Consider the following 16,970-nt stretch of genomic DNA (forward strand, 5'->3'; position numbering starts at 1 on the left):
TCATCTGCTTCCATTATTATTGGATGCTCATTTTACAGGCCTGTGAAGACGTAAGCATCAGCCATGAGCAGCCGTAAAAACAATATGACGTCCCTGGCTAGTGGACATGGTTGGATCACAGGTGTGTCCCCTGAGTATCTAGTGGTATGTTGTACATCTCTCAGATTATGACACAAAAAAAGCCAATAAGGGTATTTTCTTGACTCCTACCATCATCATTTATTATTTTATTGTCCTTATGGTTGCAGGCGATTCCAGAATCAGGTTATTAGAGGTCAGACCTATAGTCTTTCAGTTTCAGGATTCCTCTGAGAAGAGATAGATGGCTGAGAGGCAAGAACATAGTGGTAATTTGCCTTTCATTTTTTCCTCCATTTCTCCAACAGCTTTACCCTTATCTGAACGTACTCACTCCTTATTATTATCTCCAATTTCTAAGTGAATCCAAACAAAGTGTTCATTTTTTGGATGTTATTTGGTCATATTTTAGGTGAATTCTGTACTAACTTTCAGTAGTCTCAACAAGTCCACTTTATCTTGTTAAAGTGTGTTAATTTTAAAGTTCCACTTTTTCTTGGAAGATCAAGTTATACACACGCGCACACACACACACACACACACACACTATACAGGCATTCACACTCCACACACACAGGCATAACCATGTCCTCATGGCTAATACACCAAAGTTTAAGCTAGGGTGAGGAATTTGTGTGTGTGTGGAAGACAACCTCTGATGTCTTTAACATAAAGATAATATCTACCTATATAAATATATTAAATAGTAATAAAATTATCCCAAATGGGAGTCCTATTTATTTTTCATTTAGGGAATGTATTTTATGCCATGTTGTTCTAAAATTCTAAAGATATTTTCCTCTTTACCAATTTAATATCTGTTGAATTAGATGTGTGGTCTTAATATAATCATTTTACTCTAACATAATTACAAATTAATATATTAGTCAAAAGTAATTTTATTTTCTATCACAACCTTTAGTAGCACAACTGAACTGCTTGTGGAACACAGAGAAATTTAAAGGATCCATTCTATTTATCTTGTTATATACTTGTTTGGTTTGCTTCTTGAAGTTTGTTAAATATATATCACTTAAAAAACACCGTGATACCAAATGCTGTGTATTTAGGCTTTCTTGAAAGTTGATTCCTACCTGCCTACCTTTAAAAAAAGACATACAAAATTATCGTCTTCTTGTATATCTGAACACTTCCAGAGTCCTCAATTCTGATGTTCTCTCTAAGAGTCAGATGTCTTTTCATTTAAGTTTCTTAAGATTTCCTAATGTCTCCAGCTTAACTCTTGGGCTGTTACCATGCTTAGTATTTCTCCTGTGCAAGTATCATCAGTTATCATGATAATCTCATAAAAGCCTACGTTTTTTACAGCTTTATTGAGATATATTTCACACAACATAAAACTCACACATAAAAATGCACAGTTCAGTGGTTACTATACTCACAGTTGTGCAGCTCTCTCCACAATCTGAGAACACTTTCAACATCACGGAAAGAAGCTCATCCACATTAGCTCTGATTCTCCTTTCCTGTCCCCAGGCAACCACTAATCTACTTTCTGTCTCTATGGATTTGCCTATTCCAGACATTTCATGTAAATGGACTCATACAGTATGTGGTCTTTTGTGCTGGCTTATTTTACTTGGCAGAATGTTTTCAAGGTTCATCCATGTTGTAGCATGTATCAGTACTTCATTTCTTTTCATTGCTATCCATTCTTCAGTTGATGAACTTTTAGGTTGTTCCAACCTTTTGTCTCTATGAATAGTGCTGCTATGAACATTCACGTACAAGTTTTGTGTTAATGTATGTTTTTAATTCCTTAGAGTATATACCTAGGCATGGAATGGCTGAGTCATATAACTCTACATTTAGCATTTCGAGGAACCGCCAAAGTGTTTTCTAAAGTGGCGGCTCCATTTTACATTCCCACCTGTAATGCATACAGGACCCAGTTTCTCCGCATTCTTCCCCACACTTAATTATTGTCTGTCTTTTTCATTTGCACCATCCTGGTCGGTGAGAAGTAGTATCTCACTGTAGTTTTGATTTGCGTTTCTCTAATGACGGATGTTGTTGTGGACCTTTTCATGTGCTTATTGACAGAAACCCATTGTTGATGTTTGCACATGGCTTGAACCAAAAAGTCTAATTGTGTTCAAATGTAATTTTGAATATTTCCCCCTTTTTTGAGACTGTTTCGGTAGAGAACAAAGAGGTTTACTGACCAATGCTGTAATTAGTCCGTAGTAAAGTCAGTCCAACATCATTGCTTTCTGTTTAATGAAACAGTATTGGCAACACCTGTGGTGACTTTCTGGCCATAAATGGAGGAAAACTAATTGTTGCTTAAAGATTTCTCATTTTACGAAAGTAAACTGCAAAGTAAGTGAAGTTTGCTAGATTTTGATGCTCATAGATAGCTATGGTGTGCTTTGTTCTCCTCTTTGGAGAGGCCTCTTTTTCCAGTTCCTCTGAATGCCATACTTCTTATATGGTCCTCCATCAAGCTCATTCTCAGGACAAAAAATGAAATGTGTAGACGCTAAGGAGTACATGGTGGAAAAGAAATCTCATTGTGTATCTTTTGCAAGATCATTTTCAGAGAATGAAGGAATAAAGGACTGAAGTTCTTAGTAAGAAATTAAAGCAACCTCAAGAGATGTGGATTGTCTTTGAGTAACTTTCTGTTTCATTTGAGATCCTTTCAGTTGCATATGACTGAAAACCATACCCACAGTATCCTAACAAAGGCAATGTATAAGCTCCCATAAGCTGAGAGGCCTCCAATGGTCTTCCACGTCTCAGTTCAGTGTACTGTGGGTTGGCTCCATTCTCATAATTCTTAGGATGATTCCAAGAAGCTTCCAGCTCACATCATCACACTGCTCAGTTTAGGAATAAAAAGAGATTGCTTCCCTGATCCCCAAACCAGAGCCTTGGAACTGAGTTTCTCTGATCCAGATTGGCCTGACCTGAAACACATGCTCCTCCCTGAGTCAATGACTGTGGGCAGCACAATGGACTGGCCATTGGCTTAGCCTAGCACATATGGTCCCCCTTGAATCCTGGGTGGAGTGCTTCACTAGGAGCACTGGGGCTGAAGCTGGCAAGGCACGATTAAGAAGGGGAGTGGAGGTGTGTGACAGCGTGAATAGTGATCATTATCTGCTCAAAGCCACAGACCACAGGCAGAGTCCTTCTCTCAAAGGGCAGTTCTAGGAAGGACATTAGAAAGCCATCTGGAGCAACTTTTTTGATCTTTAGGGTGTGTATTAGTTTGCTAGGGATTGCCTTTCTCACCATTGTATTTTAGAAGCAGATAACTTGTTTGGTTTCACAGGTTCACAGATGGAGAGGAATTTTGCCACAGGATGACTCATTCCCTGAGTCTTACCAATAACAGATTTAGATGAATATTTGGACTAGATTTTGGACTTAGAATTGGTGTTGGAATGCGTTAAGAGTTTTGGAGATGTTGGGATGGGCTGAATGTATTCTGCATGTAAGAAGGACATGAATTTTGGGGTCCTAGATGCTAGACTATTATGGGTTCAGTTGTGTCCCTCCAAAATTCCTATGCTGAGATCCTAACCACCAGTACCTTAGAATGTGGCCTTATTAGAAAGGGGGTTGTTGCAGATGTAATTAGTTAAGATGAGGACAGTAAGGTGAGCCCTAATCCAATATGTAACTGGTGTCCTTATAAAGAGAGACATTTGGATACAGAGACATGTACACAGGGAAAACAGTATGTGAAGATGGGAATTATGCTGCCACAAGCCAAGGAACCACCAGAAGCCAGGAGAGAGGGCTGAAACAGACCCTTCCCTAGGGTCTTCGAAGGGAACGTGGCTCTGTCACAACAAAGCATCATCAACTCAGTGGCTTAGACAACAAATATTGATTGTCTCACAATTCTGGAGGCTGGAAGTCTGAGATCAAGGTGTCAGCAGGGCCTTCTTTTAGCACCACAGGGTTCAATGTTCTCTTCTTGATTTTAACTGGATTTATTGTTATTGCTTTTTTTTCATTTTGGCAGAAGAAACAAAAGTGTCTGAGGATGATGAAATGGAGAAGCTCTACAAATCACTAGAGCAAGCTAGTCTCTCTCCTCTTGGGGACCGTCGACCTTCCACCAAAAAAGAGTTGAGAAAGTCCTTTGTCAAGCGGTGCAAAAATCCATCCATAAATGAGAAACTCCACAAAATCCGAACCTTGAATAGCACATTAAAGGTAAATTATTTCAGCTTGTGGATGAACTCTGTGGATGCATGGCGAGGAATGGCTGGTTCTGCAGAGAGATTCATGTTAAGCACAGGTGGGTGGAGGGGAGGGCAGAAACAGCAAATATAATCTCTATGGGATGAGATGACCCCTGCATTCTTAAAGCACTGGCACATTCAAGCGATAGCATCCAACACAGTTTTCTACAGTAGGCCTTGATTTTTACATTCACTCTGGGATAAAATTTCAGATGTTAAGCTCCTAGAAAGACTGTGTGTAATTTGACTTTTTAATCTTTTTACCTAGCACAGTAAACGTCAATGAGAGCTTAAGATGGTCAACTCGTGAGAATAGACAGTAATATTAATAAGATCTTGAGATTTCTCCTGCCTTATTAAGGGTGGCTTCTTCTGTATTACATCCAGAAGAACATTTCTAGATTTCAGATACAGCAAAGACTTAGTGACTCTGAGCTGTATGCTCTGGAGCCAAGAAACACCGTGAAAACAAGGCAGTGGGAAATATACACTTCATCATAATAGACCAGCGATGATTTCACAATGGAAATGAGGGACAGTGTACAGGACATACTGAAATTATTTTCAGGGCCTCCTGTAACTAAAATGGTTCTTCCTAACAAAAGCATCTTGCTTTCACATTTAGATAATAGTATGAACAGGAGGATACCAGGATACATTGTAAAATTGTCCTGACTTAGCCTGAATTACAATTAGCCTTGAATTAGATTTATAGATTCTGAAAAGCCTTGATAGATCCTGCAATTTAATTCTGTTTTGTACATGTCCTTTTGCATCAAGAATTTGAGTCCCTTTCCAGGAAAAAAATATCAGCAATCAAAGGACAAAGCTACAAAGAGATGGCTGGGTGACTCTTCATCAGGTGTCCCCGTTAGTCAATAGAAGACCCAAGCACCCCAAAAGGCCGCAAAAATGAGGCCGAAAAATAACAGACAAAGGTGTGTTTTAATTATACAAAGAAAATAAAAGGAAGAGAAATTCCCTAATATTTAATGATGAAAGATATCACTAGCATTCATTTCAAAGGCAAATATGTTACATTCCACAGTATGTATAGGGTTGGTAAATATGTTTGGTCATCGAATGCAATATGCCATAGTATGTTGGAATTTTGCTGTCTTATAACTGATCCAAGTGAATACATTTTTCATTGAACAATTATTTCCCGAACCTTGCTGTGTGCCAGGCACTGTTCTAGGGCACTGGGACCATTGAGTGGACCCCACCGGACAATGGAAACAGAGAGGAACAGTTAGTACTGTAGTTGATACAAGCTTGGAGTGCTTTGGTAACCCAGAGGGGGGAGTGGCTGCTTATCTGAGGCCATTAGGGACAATGTCATGGAGGTGCTGACAACTGTAAGTTGTCATGGGTAAGAGATAAAGAATATTAGGAACAGAAGGGAAGAGCATTCAAGGAGGAGGAACTGGCCTAGGCAAATGTATATCAGTGGATGAGATGTTGCAGTCCCTGTTGGGAGAAACAGCAAATAGAGGCTGGGGAGGGGATGGGCAGTTCAGGCCATTTCTAGAAAGTGAAGGACTGTGGTTTCAGATTTCCACAGAGCAGCAATCTTAGACCTCTACACCTCCACAGGACCACGCCCTGACCTGGCCACTGGAAGGCCAGGTTTGTACAAAGAATTCGAAGGTTTTATCAGCCCATATGGTTCTCCATGACCGCTTTATCCGTGAGCTATGGCCATGGAATTGATGAATTCAGCCTCTTTTTCTTTTCTCCCTTGTGTTAGTTATCTATTGGTAGGCAACAAAATACCCCCCCAAATTTAGCAACTACAAACAGTAAAAACTTATTATTTCACAGTTTCTGTGGGTCAGGAATCTGGGCATGGCTTGGTTAGATACTTCTGCCTCCAGGTCTCTCACAGGGCTGCAACCCAGGCGTCAGCTGGGGCTGCATTTCATCCCTCCACTGGAGGAGGATGCTTCCAAGCTTGCTCATCTGGTTGTTGGCAGGATTCAGGTCCTCACAGGTCGTTGGACTGAGGGCCTCAGTTGTTCACTGTCTGTTGGCTGGAGGCCACCCCCAGTTCTTTGCCCTGTGAGCCTCTTCATAGGGCAGCTCCCAAAATGTAAGCTGGCAAGTAAGACATCAAGAGTGAGTGAGCAAGGTGGATCATGCCCTAATCTCAGCAGTGATACCATGTTACATTTATAGTATTCTACCCATTAGAAGCAAGTCACTAGGTCAGCCTACATTCAAGGAAGGGAATTGCACAAGGGCATGAGTACCAGGGAGCAGAAACATTGGGGCCACCTCAGGGCTGTCTGCCACACCCAGCTGAAGAACTGCTCTTTCTGTATATTCCCAGAAGGAAGCGCTTTCCACACATTCCTCAGGTCTCACAAAAGTGTAATGCTGGGGTGGATGAAATGTAACCTATGTTATGTGGTCCCATGAACCTCATCAGGAGGTAGGATGCCATGATGATGTGGAAATTGGCCTTCTTAAAAAAAAAGAAAAAAATCACATCAACCTACCCATTGGAGACAGATGATTTGGCTCATGTATGTTTATTCAGTCAAAATGCTGTAAGAGTTATTTTATTTTAACTATCTTTTCTTTTTTTTCTTTTTTTTTTAAAGATTGGCACCTGGGTTAACAACTGTTTCCAATCTTTTTTTTTTTCTTTTCTACTTTATCTCCCCAACCCCCCCTTGTACACAGTTGTATACCTTAGTTGCTGGTCCTGCTAGTTATGGGATGTGGGACGCTGCCTCAACGTGGCCTGATGAGTGGTGCCATGTCCGCGCCCAGGATCCGAACCCTGGGCTGCCACAGCGGAGCGCGCAAACTTAACCACTTGGCCATGGAGCTGGCCCCTATTTTAACTATCTTTAATTTTATTTTAGCTATCTTTAAAATTCAAAGCAGTCAGCCTAGTGGTTGCCTTTAAGGAGGAGGGGAGGATACGACTGGGAGAGACCATAGTACAGCTTCTGAGGAGCCAAGTAAGGGTTCTTTTTTGACCTCTGTGATGGTTACACAGATGTATCCATCTTGTGATAACTCATCAAGCACAAACCTGATTATATGTGGGCTTTTCTCTATGTATAGTATATTGCAATATAAATTTTTATTTTAAAAATACTTCAAAGCTGGAGTGTGGACAAGCAAAGACAATAGAGTTTCATGCAGAAATAAGGAAACTGTTGTAACAATGTTTATATTTGTGATAGGCACAATCCATAAATAAAGAAGAATCCTTGCACTGGGATTGTATTGGAATGAGTGCTCTTTACAGAAATCCTTCTGGGAGGTGGAGCAGACTATCATGTCATTCACTAAATGTAGATTTTTAGGAATTTCTGATAGCTCAACATCCCCTGAGTTTTGGCTAAGCTTTTCTTCATTAAATGAATGATTACTGGGTCCAACTGCAATTTTCTCCCAGGGTTATTCTGGCCTGTGTCAAAAGAGGAACAAACCCCTCTTTCCCCTTAAGTGCTCTGACAGAACGTGTTTCCAGTGCTTAAGTCTTGAGTCAAACCATGTACTGAATATTTGGAGTGAAAAATGAAAGTACACCATTCACTGTTTCACGGTATTTTTGGAAACCCTACCAAATCCTGCCTGCTTGCCAGAAAACAAGGAGAATCTTGTAAAAGTAGTTCAAAGCATTTGGTGAGCCTTTTAGGAGGCTCCAGTGGGGAGAAGCGGGGCCATTGTGGGATGCTGCTGACCCCTGGGGTGCCGGGTTTAGGAAGGAGCTCAGAAAGTTCTGTTGATTCGTTAATTTCCTTCCTCTTTATTCTTGTCTACAGGTTTTTTTTTTTTTTATCTGTAAAAGAGCTAGCAGAGACTTGAGCCAAAGAGTAATAAATTTGAGTTGTTTAGAGCTAAAAACCATATGTGAAGTGTTAGTGCAGAGTGGAAGAGACCCTTTCCTAAAAGATTTTATCAGATTTAGAGGGTGGCTAATTCATTGTTGCCTTTACAAAAATCAGTTCTCTAAATTTTATTAATCTGCAAAGATCTTATTTTATATTTTCAAAAAATATTAGGATCTCCCTCTGAAGCTGATGTCAACATTTCTTAAGAACAAAGTAGAACTCCTTAAATAACTTCCTATGAATGGCACTGTGGTGATATCAGAGGATGAAAGCATATTGTGTTTTGGGGAAAGATTGTTTTCTGAAGTGTTGATGTTGAGAACTCGGAGAGAAGAAAGAAAACTCTCTTGGCTGTGCTAGGCTTTCTACCAGCAATCCTTGCTAGTGACCCACTTACTTAACCTTCCTTTCCTCTGCTTCTGGATCCTGGTCAACTGCTTCTTATTGCTTTTTGGTTACTTTCCTACTGCACAATTTTTCTCCCCTTCCTGAAATGCAAACATACCTTGTGACTTCCATCTATCACCACATCCTTGCTCTCTTGATTCATAATTATAAATCTCACCACTCAGACTACTATATGTGTGGTACATTTCCCCTGAAATCCATATTATCCTGACCAATTTAGAAACAGGGAAAGAAGAAAAACGAAAATGCAATAACACAACCCAAACAAAACATAAGTTAAAGCTAATTGTAGAGAACAAATAGCACATTTGTGTGCCACTAATGTTTGTAATCATCTATGACCAGATACCTCATTTGGATAAAACATATACAGTCGTGTGTTGCCTAACAACAGGGACAATTCTGAGCAATGTATCATTAGGCAATTTCAGTGTTGTTTGAACAACATAGAGTGTACTTACATAAACCTAGTTGGGGTAGCCTACTACGCACCTAGGCTATATGGTACTAATCTTATGGGACCACTGTCGTATATGCGATCTGTTGTTGATCAAAACATCATTATGCGGCACATGGCTGTGCATGTATATACATATAACATTCTTGTGTGTTTGTTTATGGAGAGGATTTCCTCAGATTCTACATGGGGTTCATGATGCAAAAAAGATTAAAAAGCAAATTGATTCATTCATTCATTTCTTATTTCATATATTCGTTTTTCAACAAGTATTTAGTGAATGTTCACTGTGTGTCAGCCATTCTTTCAGGCACTTAGGGTTATAGCAGTGGACATACCAGACAAAAATGCCTGCCCTCATGAAGCTTACCTTTAAGGTAGAGGAAGAAATAAACAAGATAAATAAATTTTATAGTATGCCAAATGATGATAGATTTGATAGGGAATAGAAGAGAAGGGGACTAAAGAATGTTGAGGGATTGATTTTTAACTAGGATAGACATGAAAAGCCTCTTTGAAAGATGGAATTTGAGTAAAATCTGAAAAAGGGAGGCTATCTAAGACAGAAAGTTCCAGGCAAAAGGAACAAAAATGCAAATCCCTTGGGGTGGGAGTATGCCTAGCAAGTTTAAGGAAGAGCAAGGAGGTCAGTGTGTGGCTGGAGTGTAGTAGTGGGTGGGGGACAGGGCCAGCAGCAGTGGGTGAGAGGGACACTGGGGGATCATATCCTGTAGTGCCTTATTGCCATTGCAAATCCCTCAGATTCTACTCAGAGTGAGTCAGGAAGACTTTGGACAGTTCTGAACAGTGGTGTGCCATAGTTTGATGCATTTTGAAGGGAGAACCATCAGGGTTTGCTGGTGGATTGGGAGTGAGAGGAGGAGTCAAGGATAACTCCAATGTTTGGCTTGAACAACTGGAAAGATGGAGTTGCCAACAAGTGCTTTGCAGAAGGCTATGGTAAGAGCAGGTTTCAGGGTGTATTGAGAGTTGGTGGGGTGTGTGGGTGTTGAGAATAACGGGAACTTAGTTTTGGACATGTTGCATTTGAGATGCCTATGAGGTGTCCAGGTGGAGCTGCTGAAGAGGAAGTTTAGACAGACAAGAATGGAGTTCAGGGGAGAGGTAAGTCTGGCAAGATAAATTTGGGACCCTCAGTATACAGGGAGAATGGGAGAGATTGCATGAGATTACCAAGAGCATGAATGTAGACAGAACAGCGGAGAGGCTAAAAGCTGAATCCCCGGGGTGCTCCAATGTTCAAAGATTGGGAGACAAGGTGAACCAGCAAAGGAGACTGAGAATAAGCAGCCATTGTGGGACGAGAAAAATGGGGAGAATGTGTCACAAAAGCAACATGATGAAAGTATTTGAAGAAAGAGTAGTCAAAATTAGATGCTTTTCATAAAGAAGTTAAAGAGGACTAACTGATTATTGGAGTTAGCAACATGGAGGTCGTTGATGGCCTTAACAAGAAGAGTTTTGGTGGGACAGTGGGGAAGAAGCCTGATGAGAGTGGGTGTGTGAAAGAATGGGCACAGGGACATTGGAGACAAGGAGAAAAGTGGAGCATTAGCTGGAACAGGGATGTGGGGTCGAGAGAGCTTTTAAAATAAGAACATGCATGGATGCCAGTGAGAATGATTACACAGAGAGGGGAAATCGATGAGTCACAGGAAAGGGGGAAGGATTGCTGGAGCGAGTTCCTTGAGTTTGAGAGAGGGGGCAATAGTGCACAAGTGGAGAGATTGGCCTTTGCTGGAAGCACGGATATTTCATCCAAATGCACATCAAGGAAGGCAGCAAATATTTGTGCTGATATAGGTAGTGGGCAGTAGGAACCTGGGAGAAATACTTTTCTGATTGTTACCATTTTCTCAAAAATTTCTCATCAGCTGTAAATGAGGATAGGGGAGGAGGTTTGAGGAGAGATGGGAAGTTTTGCAATAGTCATTTGGGAGAGTGGGAGAGAAAAGGGTCAAGAAAATATGATTACTGGATAGTAGTGAAAGTCCATTAATGGCAGTGCTCATGACGTTGAACTGCAACCAGTGAGCATGGTTGTGAATTCCTAGCTATGCCCAGGCTGTCCTGGGGTAGGCAGAGAGATTGGTTCAATAATGAACATGTATTGAGTGTCTGCCTGGCCCTTGGCATTGTGTTATATACAGGGAATACAGGGATGAATAACATGTTTCCTGTCTCCTTCCTTAAGAAGCTTTAGAATAGGTGGCATGACAGATCCACAAACATCTCAGTATAATATGGTAGGTTCTAAGAAGGCTCTAAGTATTAGAATGCATGAGAACATAAAAAACAGCTTATCAGTCCTATTTAGGGGTTCAGAAAAGACTTTCTGGAGAATATCATGCCTGAATTGAGTATAGATTCATAAGTTATAGTAAAATCCGGTAAAGAAAAATTGGAAATTGTTCCAGGTGAAAGCAATTCTAGGAATTAGTGTTCATCAGGTGAAGAAAGATAAGAAATGTTCTCCATGTGGCACAACATCATGGCGCTGTGAGCCAGCATTGAGTGGGGGAGAAAATTCACGTCAACACTATTACAGTGGAAAGTAAAAAGGAAGTGGAGGATCAATAAATGGAGCTCGAGTCCATGGAACCCTGGACGTGAAGGGGAACCATTAAGAGAACTCAGCATTTCAGGTGGATCTCCTGCACGGCCATGTGGAGGGTGGGTTTACAGTGGCGATTAGAGTCAGGGACCTCACTTAGGAAGCTGTAAAAGCAGATGTGATATATTGGACTTTATATCCAAAATTAGGATTATGGTCATAGGTATGGAGGAAACAGGAGTAGATCTGAGATAAAATTGTCTGGGCTGAGTGATTTTTTTGAACGCTGATGCATCTCATTCCTCGACTACAGAAAATTTCCCCAACCTGAGCCAGACATTTCAGAAATGCGTATCAGTGGTTATAGAGGAGGCAGAGTCAATAATATGAGTAGATTGTTGATCTATTAGCATCTTTGGAATACATATCTTTGGAATACATACTGTTTTGATGGAAGGTCAGTAATCTCTTCTTTGAACAAAAAGATAGCCTGTATATTTATTGTGCATACATTCATTGAATAAACAGGTGTGATTTATTTGAAAATTAAGATAATTTAATGAATAAAACATAAAAAAATATTTTTGTATTACCTTATGTCTTAGGTAAAGTACTATGTCCCAATTTTACTTAGTCAAGTTTGGATGGTCCAATTGTAATTACACAGTTATAAGAGGAATAATTCCCACACTGAGATGGAAATAGTACCATGGTGTAGAATAAAGGATTGATCAGGGAAGAGCAACATAGGAGACCTTGGCTGTCTAGTTCTTCCACTAACTCTTGGGTAGGATACTTAACTTCTGTTTGGCTAGAACCTAGAAACAGATGTCCTGCGTATCTCTTAGGACTGGTGTAGGAATTAGAATATTAATATGTAAAAACACGTTGATAATTTTATGATCAATGTATATGTGCATTTATTTTTAAAAGGGCTGAAGATGGTTTATCAAAATTAAGATACTCACTATATCCAATTCTCTCATTGTTTTTTCTACTTGGACAGTGTAAAGAACATGACCTGGCCATGATTAACCAGTTGCTGGATGATCCGAAGCTGACAGCCAGAAAATACAGGGAATGGAAGGTCATGAACACCCTACTGATCCAGGACATCTATCAGCAGCGGACACCTCTGTCTGCCCCTGAAGGCACCCCCGAGGGACTTGAGAAGCCACCTGCCTCTGCCCGTGTTGAACATTCTATTTGACAAGCCAGGATTCTCTCCTCTTATATCGTACACCAAGCAACTCTTCAAGATGTTGCAAGAACTTCTATTTTTCCTTGTAAAGGAAAACTGAAACCCAGTTCCTCCTCAAGCATCAGTTCCCCCTCTAAAGATGCATCTTAGGTGAGGACCAACTTCCACAGCGGCAGAACTTCTTGTTTCAGTTGTAGACCTGCCGCTGAGATTGGAGTGGTTGAGACCAGTTGAACAGTTTTTGTGTGCCTGCTGGGAGCTCTTGGTTATGCTAGGCTCTAGGTGGCATGTGAGAAAGGCATCTTCTGTTTCTTGCTCTCAAGAGAAATAGAATATTCCATGGACAAAAGATCACTTTTGACCAGGGACATCTCTACATAGAAATAGTCTGTTTTCCTAAAGAAGAATGTCCAATTCCACCTGGTTGGGTAGCTGAGTTCTCCAAATCATGTTTTGGGTGGAGGAATGGTTTCTGTAGCATCAACTGGAGCAGGACAAATGTGGTATTATGGGACCCAAATCCCTTGCCTTTGGTCCAGAATGGTGGTGCCTTTTCCCCATGTTGAGAAATACTTCATAGCGAGGAGCATGTGGGAGAGCCCAAGGAGGAGACGTGTTCTATGTTCCACTCACTCAAAGGACAGCTTGATATTGTCACGCTTTACCCAGGTTGGGGGAAAGGTCTGATTAATTTCTTTCCGTAGAACAGCTAAAGAAAATTATCTCATTACACTTGGGAACCTCTACTTCCTCCTAGCTTTTCTGTAGGAGATAGTAATGAGTCCAGCAAAGAAGGTTTGCTGCCTTTGGATTTGGGTGTGGTGCCTATGCACAGTATAAATTTATATCCAGGTTTCCTGGGATCAAGATGATTGACAAGATGATTCTGGTGTCTGAATTGTTTAAATATCTTTACTCCAAAAAAACCCCCAACAAAAATGACAAAAGAGTTAAAGCATGACTGTTTTCTTTTTGTATGTCTATGTGTTATTTTGCGTCCTACGTGAATAGCTGTATATAAAATGTTTGGTATTTAAGTCTATTTATAGAGGTTCAAATTGCTAGTGTTTTAAAAGATGATATACTATTATATGTTTTTCTCAGTGTACATTTCAAAGTATATACTTTTTGCTTGAGAATAATAGGAATACTATTGATTCGTTGGAGTTCTGTTGCACTATGATGTATGAGGAATGCTCAGGAAATCTTGTGGGATGAATGTGGGGCATGCATTGACAATCTTTCATTTTCTGGCTTCTCTCTCTTTCTCCCTCTTCTCTCTTTCTTCTCTCAACCCAGAGTGTGTAGACTTCTCTGTCTGTCGTAAGTCACTCTCTTAACCAGAAAAAGACTTTTTCAGGTTATCCCTTCTAGTAAATACACTTTAAGCTCTATACCATTTATGCCCACAAACTCAAACCAAATGAAGCACAACTAATGTAGTCTTTTGACTAAAGACTAATAGAAATTCAAGGGTTTGTTGTTAAAAAGAACTAATTTTATTAGAGAAACAATATGAAAGACTTCACTTGCTTATCACTGTGAATATTTCTCACCACGAGAATAACCACAACCCATCAAAAACCCATTTTGGCTTGACCTCTAGCAAATTGACACAGTTTGCTTTATAGCATCAAAGTGTGTGGCTTGACATTCAAATGGAAAGAACCCCCTGAATTTTATCTGCAAACTAAATGGAAATAGTTGTTGAGTATTTTCCCAACCTTTATTAAGAAGTCCTAAAACGTTGTCAACAAAAAACAACCTCAGCATTGAGAAAAAGAAAAACAGGAAGCAAGTTGTAGTACTAGAAGCTTCTGTAACATAAGAGGCCGTGTCAGCCAGTGTGGCCCAGGAAACAGTTGTGTGTTCCCGCACTAAGTGGAATGTGCCGGGTGAGGCCACAGAGCGTGAAGCAAAGGGGACCTGAACCTTGGTGAGTTTCCTGTTGACTCTGCACCAGAGAGAAGGAACCACTCAGGTCCTCAGCATGGACCCTGAAGCTTCTGGTTTGAGAGGCCAATGCTTTAATCTCTTTACTCTGGAAATTATCATTGATTCTTTCTGAAATTGGCCTCTATCAGAGCGTTGACTGTTTGGGATTCGAATGTAAACAAAGTGTTGACGGAAGGAGGAGTAACAGTGGAACAAATAATAGCACGACGTAAAACATTCTTCCACCTTCCTCTTTGGTTTGCAACACCAACCTACAAACTCCGAAGCAGCTTTTCCTAAATTGAAGCACTCCAAAAGCTTTTGACCAGGGCTTGCAAATACATTTTAGTGCTTTACTTTGGCTTTTCATTAGTCCCTATTTCACTGAGCTTTTACAGTAAAATCCTTTAGTACCACTCAAATGTAAAGGCAAAATGGGTCCATGAGATTATTTACTCAAGCCTTTCAGTTATTGTTCGGAGAAGTTAGTCTAGAAGTTTTTGCTTTGTTAGCTAAAGCAGTTACTTTGCCGAAGCTCCAGAAATGAAAGTTAAACTGAACTGCGTGTGATTTTGTGCCCTGCTGTTCTAGAGCACACTTGCCGGCTCGTTAGTGTTTCCCCTCTGGAAACGCTTTCGCTCTCTATGATGTTTTCCCACCTTCACTGTAAGAGGTGGGTGAGGGAAGACTGGGAGACAGTTTCCGTGATGCTCAGTCTCTCTTGGCCTCACGCCATTTTTCTGCCCCAAAGGAGATTGAGAAAACTGGATTAGTTCTAATTTATTCCTGGGGATTGGGCCATCTCTGAAATAGTCTTGGGGTGGTTTCTTAGTCTTCCATGCCCGCTGCTGTAAGCACAGGATCTGGTGGCTGTGGAATGACGCAGAACCGCGGCCACTCAGGAAGGAAGTGGAGAATCTCTGAGCACAGCCAGGTCCAAACCTGCTATGGATTCAGATCCCGATTGGACTCTTCTTTGGGGTTTTGGGGAGGCCTGCTTCTCCCTATTGCTAGCCTGTAGACCCAGACTGGTGCGTGGTATCATACCCTCACCGGCTGGTACGTTGCAGTACATGCTGAATTGTGTCCAGCACGTGAAGAGTATCTGTTGCCTTTAAGAATTCCTAGCTCCGCCTGAATCCCAGCATTGCATCAAAGGCCTAGAAAGAATCTAACGCATACTATTACAAAGACTCCAGGAAGCCTAAGAAAGAGATTGTTTTGGGAATCAGATTTCAATGTGAAACCAATGCCTTATATTTACATAGCACTTTCCAGTTTGTAAATCGGTGTGCTTCAGGCTCCCACCTCCAACTCCCCAGTGGTCTGTGTGGGATGATTGCGGATTATCCTTACTCCTTTTGAGCAGGGAAGAAACAAGCTCTGAGAAGCAAGGTGCCTGGGGAGAGCCCTAAGTGGTGCAGCCAGGACTTGAATCCAAGTCTTGCTCTTCCCTCTCCCTTTACCTTGCACAGTGGCTGTTGGGACCCAGCAGTTTGACTTGGTGTGTGCATGCCTTTGCACTGAAATGGGCACATGCCATGTGGCTTTTGTGAAGTCATCCATTGGAAACCTGAGGGGCCTCTTTTCCTTGAGCACGGTCTTCCTCATGGCCTGAGAGGTTACGGTCCCTCCTGCAGTGACCTGCGGCTGGGCTGACTGTGAGTTGGAGTCTAACCTAATCAGTTCTATGTTTTCTTTCCTTCCTTCTGTAAAGCACACTGCTTGTTAGGCGCTGTGAGATCCTTGGACGAAAGAGAGATATTTAAAGAAATGGAGTGCCTTTATTTTGTTTTCCTTTCAAAATGTGTCAGGAGATGTCAGACAGAGCTTAGTGACTAGGGGTTAGGCTTTTAACTTCCATTCAATTTCTTCTCATGTAATTATAATAATTTCCTCAGATAGCCTTTAAATCACAGACGATATCATAGAGATGAAACATAAAGAGAAATATACTTTTAAGTCTTTTGAAGAGAAGTGACATTGAAAGGTGGTATTTTGATATAGTCACACAGAAGATTTAGTAATTTAGGTACAGACGATGACCATCCAACAGTCACTACTCATTGAAGAGCCACCATATTCAAATGAAGTTTTAGGGTGCATCTCTTCTTCAGTTTAACAGAATATGATATCTGATTGGGATTTTCCAATTTATCTCCCTTCTAATTTTTTGTATGCTTATCTTGCAAGAAAAATCGAGTCCTAGAAACATGAGGTGCCTTCCCAGCCTAGGGTT

At 40.9% G+C, this 16,970-nt stretch overlaps 1 protein-coding gene across 14 annotated transcripts in view; it reads left to right on the forward strand.

The window, feature by feature from the left end:
- The window catches only part of IPCEF1 (interaction protein for cytohesin exchange factors 1), a 169,044-nt gene extending 154,471 nt beyond the window's left edge, over positions 1-14,573 (forward strand). For 8 of the 14 annotated variants that reach the window (XM_070486746.1, XM_014828866.3, XM_070487004.1 and 5 more), the window contains 2 exons: positions 4,079-4,272; positions 12,602-14,565. In XM_070486746.1, the coding sequence (XP_070342847.1) occupies positions 4,079-4,272; positions 12,602-12,805 (398 nt within the window). In that variant the 3' untranslated portion in view covers positions 12,806-14,565. Of the gene's footprint in view, positions 1-4,078; positions 4,358-12,601 lie in introns of all 14 variants that reach the window. The other 6 variants (XM_014828863.3, XM_070486586.1, XM_070486363.1 and 3 more) reach the window with 2 other exon arrangements.
- Positions 14,574-16,970: the final 2,397 nt, after the last annotated feature.

The sequence above is a fragment of the Equus asinus genome, chromosome 1 (assembly GCF_041296235.1).
Source record: "Equus asinus isolate D_3611 breed Donkey chromosome 1, EquAss-T2T_v2, whole genome shotgun sequence".
In the NCBI taxonomy this organism is placed as follows: Eukaryota; Metazoa; Chordata; class Mammalia; order Perissodactyla; family Equidae; genus Equus; species Equus asinus.